Below are 15,942 nucleotides of genomic sequence, written 5' to 3'. Positions count from 1 at the left end.
TTGGATACCAGGAAGATACAAACCCAAGTCCCTTCTTTATTGGATACCAGGAAGATACAAACCCAAGTCCCCTCTTTATTGGATACCAGGAAGATACAAACCCAAGTCCCCTCTTTATTGGATACCAGGAAGATACAAACCCAAGTCCCCTCTTTATTGGATACCAGGAAGATACAAATAAGGAGGGGACTTGGGTTTGTATTTATTTTTTGGAACCAGGAGAATAATGGCGTCGGAGGGTAGGGCTGCCGTCTTATCGGCTCTCAACCAATCATGCTATTTTGTTTGTTTTTTCGCGTTGTTCGTAACTTGTTTTGTACATAATGTTGCTGCCACCATCTCTTATGACCGAAAAGAGCTTCTGGACATCAGAGCTGGGATTATTCATCTCAAATTGGACGAGGAGTTCTTCTTCAATGAGTCGGACGCGAGGGGTATACTGCAGACACCCGACCAGGCCCAGATCCCTGTGATTTGCTGGAGAAGGAAACAGAGATTTTGAGGCAAAAGATCAGGGTGCCTTGCGAGGATCAGGCGACGAGTGGCTAATTTGCCCTTGCCTTCCATTCTGCTAGCTAACGTTCAATTGCTGGAAAATAAATGGGACGAACTGAAAGCACGTATATCCTACCAACGGGACATTAAAAACGGTATTATCTTATGTTTCACCGAGTCGTGGCTGAACGAAGACGTTAAGAACATACAGCTGGCGGGTTATACACTGTCGGCAAGACAACAGTAGCCTCTGGTAAAACACGGGGCGGGGGCCTATGCATTTATGTAAACAACAGCTGGTGCAGTGAGTGAATATAAACCCTTGGTCTTACCCCATTCTACTTTAGTATTACATTAACCTCTTATGCAAGGGGGCAGTATTTTCACGTCCGGATGAAAAGCGTGCCCAAAGTAAACTGCCTGTTACTCAGGCCCAGAGGCCAGAATATGCATATAATTAGTAGATTTGGACAGAAAACACTGTAAAGTTTCCAAAACTGTTCAAATAATGTCTGTGAGTATAACAGAACTCATATGACAGGCGAAAATCTGAGAAAAATCCAACCAGGAAGTGGGAAATTTGAGGTTTGTAGTTTTTCAAGTGATTGCCTATCCAATATCCAGTGTAAATGGGGTCAGATTGCACTTCCTAAAGCTTCCAGTAGCTGTCAACAGTCTTTAGAAAGTTGTTTCAGGCTTCTCTTGTGAAAGGGGAGCGAATAAAAGCTGTTTCAACAATTGGTCAGGCTGAAAGCCTTTAGTTTAGTCTTGCGCGTGGCCGTGAGCGCGACGCTCATTCTCTTTCCTTTCTAATGACAACGGAATTGTCCGGGTTGGAATGTTATTGAAGATGTATGATAAAAACATCCTAAAGATTGATTATATACATCGTTTGACATGTTTCTACAAACTGTAATGGACCTTTTTTGACTTTTCGTCTGGACTTAGTGCCTGCGCTTTGTACATTTGGATTAGTGAACTAAACGCGCGAACAAAAAGGAGGTATTTGGACATAAAGATGAACTTTATCGAACAAAACAAACATTTATTGTGGAACTGGGATTCCTGGGAGTGCATTCCGATGAAGATCATCAAAGGTAAGTGAATATTTATAACGCTATTTCTGACTTTTGTTGACTCCACAACTTGGCGGGTATCTGTATGGCTTGTTTTGGTGGCTGAGCGCTGTACTCATATTATCGCATGGTGTGCTTTCGCCGTAAAGCTTTTTTGAAATCTGACACAGCGGTTGCATTAAGGACAAGTTTATCTCTAATCCTATGTATAAAACTTGTATCTTTCATCAAAGTTTATGATGAGTATTTCTGTAAATTGATGTATCTCTGCAAATTCACCGGATGTTTTGGAGGCAAAAGATTACTGAACATAACGCGCCAATGTAAACTGAGATTTTTGGATATAAATATGAATTTTATCGAACAAAACATACATGTATTGTGTAACATGAAGTCCTATGAGTGCCATCTGATGAAGATCATCAAAGGTTAGTGATTAATTTTATCTCTATTTCTGCTTTTTGTGACTCCTCTCTTTGGCTGGAAAATTGCTGTTTTTTTGTGACTAGCCGCTGACCTAACATAATTGCATGGTATGCTTTCGCCGTAAAGCCTTTTTGAAATCGGACACTGTGGTTGGATTAACAAGAAGTGTATCTTTAAAATGGTGTATAATACTTGTATGTTTGAGGAATTTTAATTATGAGATTTCTGTTGTTTGAATATGGCGCCATGCAATTTCACTGGCTGTTGTCAAATCGATCCCGTTAACGGGATTTGAGCCAAAATAAGTTTTAATATGTTTTGAAACAACTCGGATACCATTTGGAAAAAATGATTGCACATTATTACAGTTCATCCAGAGGATCATCAACCTGGATGAAGCCTCTATAGTGACCATTAGGAGATATATATTCCTCATCAACCTGGATAAAGCCTCTATGGTGACCATCAGGAGATATATATTCCTCATCAACCTGGATAAAGCCTCTTTAGTGACCATCAGGAGATAGATATTCCTCATCAACCTGGATGAAGCCTCTATAGTGTACTGACCATCAGGAGAATGCGCCCAACCACCATGGCAGGTGAAACCACTCTTGTTTTTCCCCAAGTCTTTCTCCTTGAAGTATCCAGGAAGAAACAGTAGGCTGTGGAGGCCGGCGGTATTTTCTGAAAGGGGGAAAAAGAAATAAAAGATGAATCATATTTGTTGTTAGGATGGTGTGTTCTCTAACATTAGTAAACCCAGCTGATAGATGGAGCCGATACCAAGGTAACGTGATCGAAGTCTACCATGACGCCGAAAATATAAACAAGATGTCGGAAGATTACCATAGCACGCTTGTAGCCTATTGAATGCTATACGAGACTAGTAAATACAGCTATTTTTTGATATTATTGTGGGAGCACACCCAGCAGCCAAATATGGCAATTTTCAAGTCAGTATTAGCCTAGCAGGTAACGTAGAGAAAAGCATTCTATGTCAATGCTACCAATTGTCTCTACGTTACCAGCTAGGCTGTGTCAATGCTACCACTTTTCTCTTCGTTACCAGCTAGGCTATGTCAATGCTACCACTTTTCTCTTCGTTACCAGCTAGGCTATGTCAATGCTACCACTTTTCTCTTCGTTACCAGCTAGGCTATGTCAATGCTACCACTTTTCTCTTCGTTACCAGCTAGGCTATGTCAATGCTACCACTTTTCTCTTCGTTACCAGCTAGGCTATGTCAATGCTACCACTTTTCTCTACGTTACCAGCTAGGCTATGTCAATGCTACCACTTTTCTCTTCGTTACCAGCTAGGCTATGTCAATGCTACCACTTTTCTCTTCGTTACCAGCTAGGCTATGTCAATGCTACCACTTTTCTCTTCGTTACCAGCTAGGCTATGTCAATGCTACCACTTTTCTCTTCGTTACCAGCTAGGCTATGTCAATGCTACCACTTTTCTCTTCGTTACCAGCTAGGCTATGTCAATGCTACCACTTTTCTCTACGTTACCAGCTAGGCTATGTCAATGCTACCACTTTTCTCTTCGTTACCAGCTAGGCTATGTCAATGCTACCACTTTTCTCTTCGTTACCAGCTAGGCTATGTCAATGCTACCACTTTTCTCTACGTTACCAGCTAGGCTGTGTCAATGCGCTAGCTCTAGATGTAAAGAAACTAGGCAGATCTCTAAGTTAAGTAACGATAGCAGAACTAACGATTCAACAGCGCTAACGTTATATGCCAGTTTTTCAATATAAAAACATTAGCTGGCGCAAAACACTTACTCTGCTGTTATCTGTCTTCTTGGCCCCGCTGGTTTAGGATGTCTTCTCCAGTTGATCTTCAGGATTACAGTCTCAAGGCTGTTTAACTAGGAACGTACACATTTTTCCCGCATTCGAGGGGGCGAGGCAAGTAGAGATCAGGAAATCAACCTCGCTCCTCCCTCCCTAGCCCCAAATATGCCACTGATGGTAAAATCCGGATACAAAAAAAGAATACCTAGCTTTTGATCTACAGTCCTACAGGTTCATAACGTGATCTGGACAACAATGTTGAGGTCAAAAATGGCCATAGAGTTCCTTTTTTAATTTTAAGTCCAAAAATGGATGTAGCAACTGCAGATTGTAGCTTTTTTTTAAATTACTCATTACCCTTTGACCTTCAGTTCTCATGTTAAGTTCGTTAGTTATGGTTTAGTATATTTAACCCAAACTATTGTCCTCATCCACACAGGAGACAGTTCTAACAACCACCACTCTGAGACTACTAAGGAGAGTCTCCCTGCAGCCGTAGAGCATAAACAACAACATAAACAGCATCACAGCTGTCACAGAAGAGCCCACCCCTGCCCTGTGTGTGGAAAGGAGTTTCCCATTGCATACAAGCTTCAAGTCCATATGAGAATCCACACTGGAGAGAAGCCTTACTCCTGCTCTGTGTGTGGGAAGAGCTTCGCCCAGAAGGGGAGCCTGACGCTCCACCAGATCGTCCACACCGGAGAGAAACCTTACTCCTGCCCCGACTGTGGGAACACCTTCTCCCAGATGATCAGGTGTGGTGTTGTTATCAGTGTAGACCAGTGTCGTATTAATTAGTGCACACCTAGATTCTAGTGCACGCCATAGCAAAAAATGTTTTGCAAAGGGAAACGAAAACAAGTGCTTCTTATTGAACAGGTCATCCCTTCTCTGTTACGGCCGTGTGCAACCTTTTGGTTCCTAGTGAATATGACCCTGGTCCGTCCTTTTTAAGTATATATATGTATTTAGTTTGGCATATGTCATTTGCATGCTCATGGAGTTCATTGGTTTGTTTTGACTGGCTGCTATGTGGGTGTAATAGAACTTGAACTACATATAACTAACTTATAACTGATCAGCCTGAAGAGACACCAACTGTTGCACACGGGAGAGAGACCGTACCGCTGCTCCGACTGTGGGAGAAGCTACACCCAGCAGAGAAACCTGAGGTCTAAACTATGCTTTTTATTTATCAATTATAAGGTTTACAGGGTCATTTCAAGTAGTCAAGTGGTTTTTGTAGTTTTTTTTAATCTATTTTTATCTTATCTTAGGGCCCACCAGCTGAAGCACACCGCAGAGAGACTTCACTGCTGCTCTGTGTGTGGGAAGAGCTTCTTCACACCCTCAGGACTCAGGGATCACCAGAGGTTAGTATGGACTTGAATCGATGTTTTCACTATTATTTTTGTCATCTCTTTTATTTGATGTTCCTTTATTAATCACTTTTATTGCCTTCTGTTGTTTTTTTGATCTCCTGTATTTCATTGTTAAGTGTTGTGATTTTAAATACACTTTAAATAAAGTTTGATTTGATTTATAGGTCTCACACAGGAGAGAAACCATTCCCCTGCTCTGTGTGTGGGAAGAGCTTCTCACGGCCTGGTCTCCTGAGAGAACACCAGCAGACTCACACAGGAGATGGTGGACAGGTGGAGCGAGACCGCAGCAAGGTGGGACACAATTATAGCCACGTCCCAAATCGCAATAGCCTGGGCCTTGGGAATAGGGTTCCATTTAAATTATGACTGACAGTGCTTCAAGTGTTTCAAGAGGAGACGTCAATATTCTGCCATCTAGGGAACCTTCATAGGTAGTTAGGGCCAAGAGCTTTGTTATTCCTATCTTGTTTTTTTTTTTTTTTATAATATTTAATTCAATTTCCATTCTAGGACCCTGGTGACCAATCGAGCCCCAAACCCAAAGAGTCCCTGGGTGAAACTCTGGGACTGAAAATTATAGTTGAAGAACTGGAGAAAGAAGAGGAGGGGAAGGAGGCGAGAGAAGAAGAGGATGAGGAAGTTGGTGGTTTGATCAATTCCGACGGAGAGGAAGTTGGTCACGTTTCTCTTTCTAGTAAGAGGCAGAATGATGACGATTTTGATTGAGCTCTTCATTGTTGAAGGATGCATCCCAAAAATGGCACCCAATTCCCTACATAGCACTACTTTTTGACCAGAGCCCTTTAGGGAATAGGGTGCTATTTGGGACGCAGCCTCTGTGTTAGTTAGTCGGTCGGCTAGTGTTAGCATAACGGCTAAGTAGTTGTTTAACCTGCTCTACACTTTTGCCCATAGGGTTCTATGTCGGGAATAGGATGTCATTTGGCAGATCCATTGTTTAACCTCTTCATTTATCCACACAGGAAAAAGCCCTGTCCCAGTCTTTGTTAGCGGTGAGATTCCCTCTACATCAGCAGAACCTGAACAACACCAACAAATCCAGGAGAAACGATGCAGAACCAAGAAGCCTCACCTCTGCTCGGTGTGTGGAAAGGAGTTCCCTAAACCATCGAAGCTAGTTGCACATCTCCGCACACACAGTGGAGAGAAACCCTTCCGCTGCTCCATGTGCGGTAGAGGTTTCTCCACAGGGGGTATCACCCTACAGAGACACCTTCTGACGCACACAGGGGAGAAACCTTACCACTGCTCTCTCTGTGGGAAGAGGTTCATCCAGCGAGGGAATCTGTTAAAACACCAGAAGGTACACACTGGAGAAAAACCTTACTCCTGCTCCGTGTGTGGACGGAGTTTCCCTCGATTTGAGCGTCTGAAGGACCACCAGCGGACACATACAGGAGAGAAACCTCAATCTTGCGATGTCTGTGGGATGAGGTTCTCCTACGCGTCCTCCCTCAAGGTCTTTTAGCCATTATTACCACACTTCCCTACATTGTTTTTTATCACTCAAATGTAATTTTATTTGTCACATGCTTTGTAAGCAACAGGTGTAGACAACAGGTGTAGACTATATACACAATGAGTAACGATAACTTGGCCAATACCGAGTCCATGTGCAGGGTTACGAGGTAATTGAGGTAGATATGTACATATAACTAGGAATAAAGTGACAGATAATACAGAGTAACAAACTATTTATTAGTCTTATGGCTTGGGGGTAGAAGCTGTTCATGGTCCTGTTGGTTCCAGACTTGATGCATAGGTACCGCTTGCCGTGCATTAGCACAGAGAGCAGTCTATGACTTGAGTCTTTGACAATGTTTAGGACTTTCCGCCTGGTATAGAGGTCCTGGATGGCTGGGAGCTTGTAGCCAGTGAAGTACTGGGCCGTACGCGCTACCCTCTGTAGTGCCTTGCAGTCAGATGCCAAGCAGTTGCCATACCAGGCAGTGATGCAACCAGTCAGGATACTCTCGATGGTGCAGCTGTAAAACCTTTTGAGGATCTGAGGACCCATTCCAAATCTTCTCAGCCTCCTGAGGGGGAAGAGGCGTTGTCGTGCCCTCTTCACGAATGTGTTCTGTGTTTGGACCATGATAGAGCCTTAGTGATGTGGACACCGAGGAACTTGAAGCTCTCAACCTGCTCCACTACAGCCCCATCGATTGTGAATGGGGGAGTGCTCAGCCCTCCATTTCCTGTAGTCCACTGTCAGCGCCTTTGTCATGCTGACATTGAGGGAGAGGTTGTTGTCCTGGAACCACACTGCCAGGTCTCTGACCTCCTCCCTATAGGCTGTCTCATTGTCATCGGTGATCAGGCCTACCACTGTCGTGTTGTCAGCAAACGTAATGATGGTGTTGGAGTTGTGCACGGCCAAGCAGTCGTGGGTGAACAGGGAATACAGGAGGGGACTGAGCACACACCCCTGAGGGGCCCCCGTGTTGAGGGTCAGCGTGGCAGATGTGTTGTTGCCTACCCTCATCACCTGGGGCCGGCCCTTCAGGAAGTCCAGTATCCAGTTGCAGAAGGTGTTCAATCCTAGGGTCCATTGCTTAGTGATGAGTTTGGAGGGCACTATGGTGTTGAGCTGTAGTCAATCAACAGCATTCTTACATAGGTGTTCCTCTTGTTCGGATGGGAAAAGATAGTGTGGTGTGCAATAGAGATTGCATCATCTGTGGATCTGTTGGGGCGGTAATGCGAATTGGAGTGGGTCCAGGGTGTCTGGGATGATGATGGTGTTGATGTGAGCCATAACCAGCCTTTCAAAGCATTTCACGACTACAGAAGTGTGTTACGGGCGATAGTCATTTAGACAGGTCACCTTGGCCTTCTTGGGCACAGGGACTATGGTGGTCTGCTTGAAACATGTAGATATTACAGACTGGCTCAGGGAGAGATTGAAAATGTTAGTGAAGACACTTGCCAGCTGGTCAGCGCATGCTCTGAGTATGCATCCTGGTAATCTGTCTGGCCCTGTGGCCATAGTAAATGTTAACCTGTTTAATGGTCTTCCTCACATCGGCTACAGAGAGTATGATCACAGAGTTGTCTGGAACAGCCGGTGCTCCCATGCAAGGTTCACTGTTGCTTGACTTTTAGCTCGTCTGGTAGGCTCGCGTCACTGGGCAGCTCTCGGCTAGGTTTCTCTTTGTAATCTGTGATAGTTTGCAAGCCCTGCCACATCCGACGTGTGTCAGAGCCAATGTATGAGGATTCGATCCTGTATTGATGCTTTGCCTTTTTGATGGGTCATCGGAGGGCGTAGCAAAATTTCTTATAAGCTTCCGGATTAGAGTCCCGCTCCTTGAAAGCGACAGCTCTAGCCTTTAGCTCAGTGCGGATGTTGCCTGTATGTATCCATGGCTTCTGGTTGGGATATCTATGTACCGTCACTGTGGGGACGATGTCGTCGATGCACTTATTAATGAAGCTGGTGACTGATGTGGTAAACTCCTCAATCCTGGAACATATTCCAGTCTGTTCTGAAGAGAAACAGTCCTGTAGCTTAGCATCCGCTTCATCGGACCACTTCCGTATTGAGTGCATTACTGGTACTTCCTGTTTGAGTTTTTGCTTGTAAGCAGGAATCGGAGGATCGAGTTATGGTCAGATTTGCCAAATGGAGGGCGAGGGAGATATTTGTATGCGTTTCTGTGTGTGGAGTAAAGGTGATGGTAGAAATGAGGTACAACAGATTTCAGTTTGCCTGCATTTAAAATCACCGGCCACTAGGAGCACCGCCTCTGGATGAGTGTTTTCATTTTCTTGTTTATGGTCCTATATTGGTAAATAGTGTGGTCTACAGCTTATCATGAGGTATTCTAACTCGGGTGAGCAGAACCTTAATTTCAGAGATTGAGCAACCAGCTGTTGTTAAGAGACATACACCTCCCCCTTTGAGCTTACCTGACGCTGCCGTTCTGTCCTGCTGATGCATAGAAAAACCAGCTAGATGTGTATATAATCCATGTCTTTTGTTCAGCCACGACTCTGAGAAACATAGGATATTCCAGTTCTTCAGGTCCTGTTGATATGATAGTCTCGAAATGGAGCTCATCCAGTTTGTTCTCCAGTGATTACACGTTCGCTAATAGAACGGAGGGTAGAGGCGGATTAGGTCAACCGACATAGTTCACTAGTTATCTCCACATTCCCTTTTCCCTACATTCTTTTTATCCCTTTAATGATGTAAAGTGAGTTGTGACCCGTCTAATATGCGTTTTAATTCAATTCTGACTTGACAGGTCCATCGCAGGATGCACACCGGGGAGAGACCTTACCAGTGCTCTGTCTGTGGGGAGAGCTTCAACTCAACAGCAAACCTGAGGAAACACAGACAGTCCCACACTGGAGATAATGGGTCTGCTAACATGAAGAGGGGTCGGCTCCTGAGGTCGTCCCACACTGGAGAGGGGTCTGCTGCTGTTACTGTGAAGAGGGGTCGGCTCCTGAGGTCGTCCCACACTGGAGAGGGGTCTGCTCCTGTTACTGGAGGATGTCAGACCGCTGGTGGGGATGCTCAGGTAAATCATCAGACTATACCTGTGGGCTATCCAAACCAGATGGGGGAATAGGACGTCACTAACAGGATTCATTTGTTGATTGTGATTGATTTTTGGCTTTAACATTTGTACAGTTTAAAAGTACAAAGAAATGCCAGAGGATAAAGCCTTTTATAAACTGGGTGGTTCGAGCCCTGAATGCTGATTGGCTGACAGCAGTGGTATATCAGACCGTATACCACAGGAATGACAAAACATGACATTTTTTTGTCTCTAATTACGTTGGTAACCAGTTTATAATAGCAATAAGGCACCTTGGAGGTTTGTGGTGTAAGGCCAATATACCGCGGCTATACCCCCTCGTGCCTTATTGCTTAAAAATACACGTATTTCATCAGAGTAGGATGGAATACATTTTTTAAACTAAACAGTCTCTTAACTCAACGTACTGTGTGACTCCTCTGCCATTTAGGGAACCGTCGTCAAAGATAAAAGCTCTCTGGGTCCTGACCAAGGCCACGGTGAAGGCTGCAGTCAAACATCTACCTTATATGTCGATAGTAAAGAAGAGGAGGAGGAGGAAGTTGGTGGTTTGATCAATTCCGAAGGAGAAGAAGTTAATTGGGATTACCTCAGTAAGTAAAAGATTATTGGTGACAAAAAACAAACAGAATTAGAGAAGAACAATGGCACCAGATGGTTGTTGATGTATAGGCTGAATCCTACATAGTGAACCAGATGGTTGTTGATGTATAGGCTGAATCCTACATAGTGAACCAGATGGTTGTTGATGTATAGGCTGAATCCTACATAGTGAACCAGATGGTTGTTGATGTATAGGCTGAATCCTACATAGTGAACCAGATGGTTGTTGATGTATAGGCTGAATCCTACATAGTGAACCAGATGGTTGTTGATGTATAGGCTGAATCCTACATAGTGAACCAGATGGTTGTTGATGTATAGGCTGAATCCTACATAGTGAACCAGATGGTTGTTGATGTATAGGCTGAATCCTACATAGTGAACCAGATGGTTGTTAATGTATAGGCTGAATCCTACATAGTGAACCAGATGGTTGTTAATGTATAGGCTGAATCCTACATAGTGAACCAGATGGTTGTTAATGTATAGGCTGAATCCTACATAGTGAACCAGATGGTTGTTAATGTATAGGCTGAATCCTACATAGTGAACCAGATGGTTGTTGATGTATAGGCTGAATCCTACATAGTGAACCAGATGGTTGTTGATGTATAGGCTGAATCCTACATAGTGAACCAGATGGTTGTTGATGTATAGGCTGAATCCTACATAGTGAACCAGATGGTTGTTGATGTATAGGCTGAATCCTACATAGTGAACCAGATGGTTGTTGATGTATAGGCTGAATCCTACATAGTGAACCAGATGGTTGTTGATGTATAGGCTGAATCCTACATAGTGAACCAGATGGTTGTTGATGTATAGGCTGAATCCTACATAGTGAACCAGATGGTTGTTGATGTATAGGCTGAATCCTACATAGTGAACCAGATGGTTGTTGATGTATAGGCTGAATCCTACATAGTGAACCAGATGGTTGTTGATGTATAGGCTGAATCCTACATAGTGAACCAGATGGTTGTTGATGTATAGGCTGAATCCTACATAGTGAACCAGATGGTTGTTGATGTATAGGCTGAATCCTACATAGTGAACCAGATGGTTGTTGATGTATAGGCTGAATCCTACATAGTGAACCAGATGGTTGTTGATGTATAGGCTGAATCCTACATAGTGAACCAGATGGTTGTTGATGTATAGGCTGAATCCTACATAGTGAACCAGATGGTTGTTGATGTATAGGCTGAATCCTACATAGTGAACCAGATGGTTGTTGATGTATAGGCTGAATCCTACATAGTGAACCAGATGGTTGTTGATGTATAGGCTGAATCCTACATAGTGAACCAGATGGTTGTTGATGTATAGGCTGAATCCTACATAGTGAACCAAATGGTTGTTGATGTATAGGCTGAATCCTACATAGTGAACCAGATGGTTGTTGATGTATAGGCTGAATCCTACATAGTGAACCAGATGGTTGTTGATGTATAGGCTGAATCCTACATAGTGAACCAGATGGTTGTTGATGTATAGGCTGAATCCTACATAGTGAACCAGATGGTTGTTGATGTATAGGCTGAATCCTACATAGTGAACCAGATGGTTGTTGATGTATAGGCTGAATCCTACATAGTGAACCAGATGGTTGTTGATGTATAGGCTGAATCCTACATAGTGAACCAGATGGTTGTTGATGTATAGGCTGAATCCTACATAGTGAACCAGATGGTTGTTGATGTATAGGCTGAATCCTACATAGTGAACCAGATGGTTGTTGATGTATAGGCTGAATCCTACATAGTGAACCAGATGGTTGTTGATGTATAGGCTGAATCCTACATAGTGAACCAGATGGTTGTTGATGTATAGGCTGAATCCTACATACAGTGGGGGAAAAAATATTTGATCCCCTGCTGACTTTGTACGTTTGCCCACTTACAAAGAAATGATCAGTCTATTATTTTAATGGTAGGTTTATTTGAACAGTGAGAGACAAAATAACAACAACAAAAAATCCAGAAAAATGCATGTCAAAAATGTTATAAAATGATTTGCATTTTAATGAGGGAAATAAGTATTTGACCCCTCTGCAAAACATGACTTAGTACTTGGTGGCAAAACCCTTGTTGGCAATCACAGAGGTCAGACGTTTCTTGTAGTTGGCTACCAGGTTTGCACACATCTCAGGAGGGATTTTGTCCCACTCCTCTTTGCAGATCTTCTCCAAGTCATTAACGTTTCGAGGCTGACGTTTGACAACTCGAACCTTCAGCTCCCTCCACAGATTGTCTATGGGATTAAGGTCTGGAGACTGGCTAGGCCACTCCAGGACCTTAATGTGCTTCTTCTTGAGCCACTCCTTTGTTGCCTTGGCCGTGTGTTTTGGGTCATTGTCATGATGGAATACCCATCCACGACCCATTTTCAATGCCCTGGCTGAGGGTAGGATGTTCTCACCTAAGATTTGACGGTACATGGCCCCGTCCATCGTCCCTTTGATGCGGTGAAGTTGTCCCGTCCCCTTAGCAGAAAAACACCCCCAAAGCATAATGTTTCCACCTCCATGTTTGACGGTGGAGATGGTGTTCTTGGGGTCATTGGCAGCATTCCTCCTCCAAACACGGCGAGTTGAGTTGATGCCAAAGAGCTCCATTTTGGTCTCATCTGACCATAACACATTCACCAGTTGTCCTCTGAATCATTCAGATGTTCATTGGCAAACTTCAGATGGGCATGTATATGTGCTTTCTTGAGCAGGGGGACCTTGTGGGCGCTGCAGGATTTCAGTCCTTCACGGCGTAGTGTGTTACCAATTGTTTTCTTGGTGACTATGGTCCCAGCTGCCTTGAGATCATTGACAAGATCCTCCCGTGTAGTTCTGGGTTGATTCCTCACCGTTCTCATGATCATTGCGACCCCATGAGGTGAGATCTTGCATGGAGCCCCAGGCCGAGGGATATTGACAGTTCTTTTGTGTTTCTTCCATTTGCGAATAATCGCACCAAATGTTGTCACCTTCTCACCAAGCTGCTTGGCGATGGTCTTGTAGCCCATTCCAGCCTTGTGTAGGTTTACAATCTTGTCCCTGACATCTTTGGAGAGCTCTTTGGTCTTGGCCATGGTGGAGAGTTTGGAATCTGATTGATTGCTTCTGTGGACAGGTGTCTCCCTTTAAGAGTGTGCTCCTAATCTCAGCTCGTTACCTGTATAAAATACACCTGGGAGCCAGAAATCTTTATGATTGAGAGGGGGTCAAATACTTATTTCCCTCATTAAAATGCAAATCAATTTATAAAATTTTTGACATGTATTTTTCTGGATATTTTTGTTGTTATTCTGTCTCTCACTGTTCAAATAAACCTACCATTAAAATTATAGACTGATCCTTTCTTTATCAGTGGACAAACGTACAAAATCAGCAGGGGATCAAATACTTTCTGGATCTTCAGCATTGCAGGGCCGGAAGTCAGTTTCTGAAAAGTTTGAGAACCAAGATGAAGATGAAGAAGATGGTTATGGTATGGAAGAAGAGGAAATTGGTGGTCTGATCAATTCAGACGGAGAAGAAATTGGTTGGGATCGTCATCGTATCAGTAAGTGATAGAATGTTGACAGTTAGAATTTTGATGGTTCACTCATTATCTAACCCCATACTGTTTCATCAACACAGGACAGAGTGTCAGCCGTCCTTCTGACAGCGAGGAGAGTCCCTCTGCATCAGGAGAACCTGAACAACACCAGGAGAATCACAACAACACAAAGACCAAGTCTCACCACTGCTTTAGATGTGGGAAAGACTTTGCCAACATCTCTAACCTACGACGACACCAGAAGAGACACTCAGGTTGTTGTCTCCACTGAGTGCCTATTAAATGATGAGTTCTAATATGGAATTCCACATGTCATTCTTTGATTCCTTTTCATTGATATGTTGTTGTGAACCATTTAGAATTCACTTTGAGGTTGTGTTCCAAATGGCACCCTATTCCCTTTGCAGTGTGCTACTTTTGACCAGAGCCCTATGGGCCCTAGTGCACCACCAAGGGAATAGGGTGCCAATTGGGACACAACCCAAATACTGTAAATCTGACTTGACAGGAGAGAGTTCCGAACACAGATCCGACAGCGAAGCCAGGAAGTCCCACTGCTGCCCAGAATGTGGAAGAGACTGTAAGAAGCTATCAGCTCTACAAAAACACATGAAGATCCACACAGGAGAGAAGCCATACCCTTGCTCCGTGTGTGGGAAACAGTTCCGTGAAAGAACAGCCCTCCGCGACCACCAGAAAGTGCACACGAGAGAAAAACCTTACCCTTGCCCCGACTGCGGGAAGAGGTTCGCTCACTCAGGAGCTATGAAGAGACACCTGCTGACGCACACCGGAGAAAAACCTTACTCCTGCTCTGTGTGTGGGAGGAGCTACACCCAGATAGGGCGACTGAGAGAACACGAGCGAACACACAGGTTGGTTCTATGTTAAGTTTAGATGTTCTGCTGTTTAGTCTTTGCTGGCTCCTTTTTAGTCTGCCTATCTTGTCGTATTAGTCATACACATATTTGGGGGCTAAATAGGTTTTAGCCCTTTTTTAAAAAGACATTTCTACCGCTGTTGATGATGCACATCAGATCTGGTCCACAAAACGTCTCAGAGTAGAAGTGCTGATCTAGGACCTGTCCATATAGTCTTATTCATTATGATCTAAAAGGCTAAACTGATCCGAGATCAGTACTCCTACTCTGAGAGGTGTTGTGAATACGGGCCCAGCTCGTTTGTCAAATAATTGGGCAAAAGATCAGAATTAGGCTGCCTGTGTAAACGTAACCTTTGTGATTTCTGCGCGTAATAAAAAGTGGTCTACACATAAAATGCATTTATTATTATTATTATTATTATTGTTACAGCGAGGAGAAACACGACTGTTCTGTCTGTTGGAGGAGCTTCTCCAAAGCTACGGCCCTCGTCGCTCACTTCAGGTAAAGCACTTTGGGACAACAACTGATGTTAAAAGGGCTTTATTAAATACAATTGTGATACACATTCATTCATGAATTGATGTTTTGATTGATTCAGGACCCACACTGGAGAGAGACCCTACAGCTGTGAGGTGTGTGGGAAGAGCTACGTTCGAACCCAGAACCTCCGAGCCCATCAGAGGAAAAGTCACAGCAGCTCACTACCAAACCCAGGGACTGGGACAGGGGAAAACCTGGCTGCAGAGGTGAAGAGTGAAGAGGATTCTATTAGTATCAGTGATGAAGAGGAGAAGGAGTTGATGCTAGCAGGGTGGAGGAAAACGAGGACTAGCCTTTCACATTAGGATAGATTCCTCTTTGTGCTGACCATCTCCACACACTGAATGAATAGTATGGACCAAAACAAGGACTAGCCAACCACATAGGATTTTCTGCGTCTAAAATGGTACCCTATTCCCTAAATACCAGGCCCTGATCAAAACTAGTGCACTACATAGGGAATATGGTGTCATTTGGGATGCAGATAGTCTTTGTGGTGATGATCTGATTGAGTTTGATCTAAAACATACACTACATGACCAAAAGTATGTGGACACCTGCTCATCTAACATCTCATTCCAAAATCATTGGCATTAAT

General features: G+C 43.7%; 1 protein-coding gene across 2 annotated transcripts in view; it reads left to right on the top strand.

The window, feature by feature from the left end:
• Window positions 1–15,942, top strand: part of LOC115178663 (zinc finger protein 850) — a 25,054-nt gene extending 9,112 nt beyond the window's left edge. For both annotated transcript variants that reach the window (XM_029739924.1, XM_029739923.1), the window contains exons 6-18: window positions 4,244–4,562; window positions 4,890–4,979; window positions 5,085–5,180; window positions 5,354–5,483; window positions 5,703–5,886; window positions 6,176–6,672; window positions 9,464–9,742; window positions 10,194–10,356; window positions 13,780–13,923; window positions 14,001–14,174; window positions 14,429–14,795; window positions 15,234–15,305; window positions 15,403–15,942. In XM_029739924.1, coding sequence (XP_029595784.1) covers window positions 4,244–4,562; window positions 4,890–4,979; window positions 5,085–5,180; window positions 5,354–5,483; window positions 5,703–5,886; window positions 6,176–6,672; window positions 9,464–9,742; window positions 10,194–10,356; window positions 13,780–13,923; window positions 14,001–14,174; window positions 14,429–14,795; window positions 15,234–15,305; window positions 15,403–15,649 — 2,762 coding nt within the window. In that variant the 3' untranslated portion in view covers window positions 15,650–15,942. The remainder of the gene's footprint in view (window positions 1–4,243; window positions 4,563–4,889; window positions 4,980–5,084; window positions 5,181–5,353; window positions 5,484–5,702; window positions 5,887–6,175; window positions 6,673–9,463; window positions 9,743–10,193; window positions 10,357–13,779; window positions 13,924–14,000; window positions 14,175–14,428; window positions 14,796–15,233; window positions 15,306–15,402) is intronic.

The sequence above is a fragment of the Salmo trutta genome, chromosome 38 (genome assembly GCF_901001165.1).
Source record: "Salmo trutta chromosome 38, fSalTru1.1, whole genome shotgun sequence".
NCBI classification, from domain to species: Eukaryota; Metazoa; Chordata; class Actinopteri; order Salmoniformes; family Salmonidae; genus Salmo; species Salmo trutta.
Note: the sequence above shows the minus strand (reverse complement) of the source record. Positions and strands in the feature narration are given on the sequence as shown.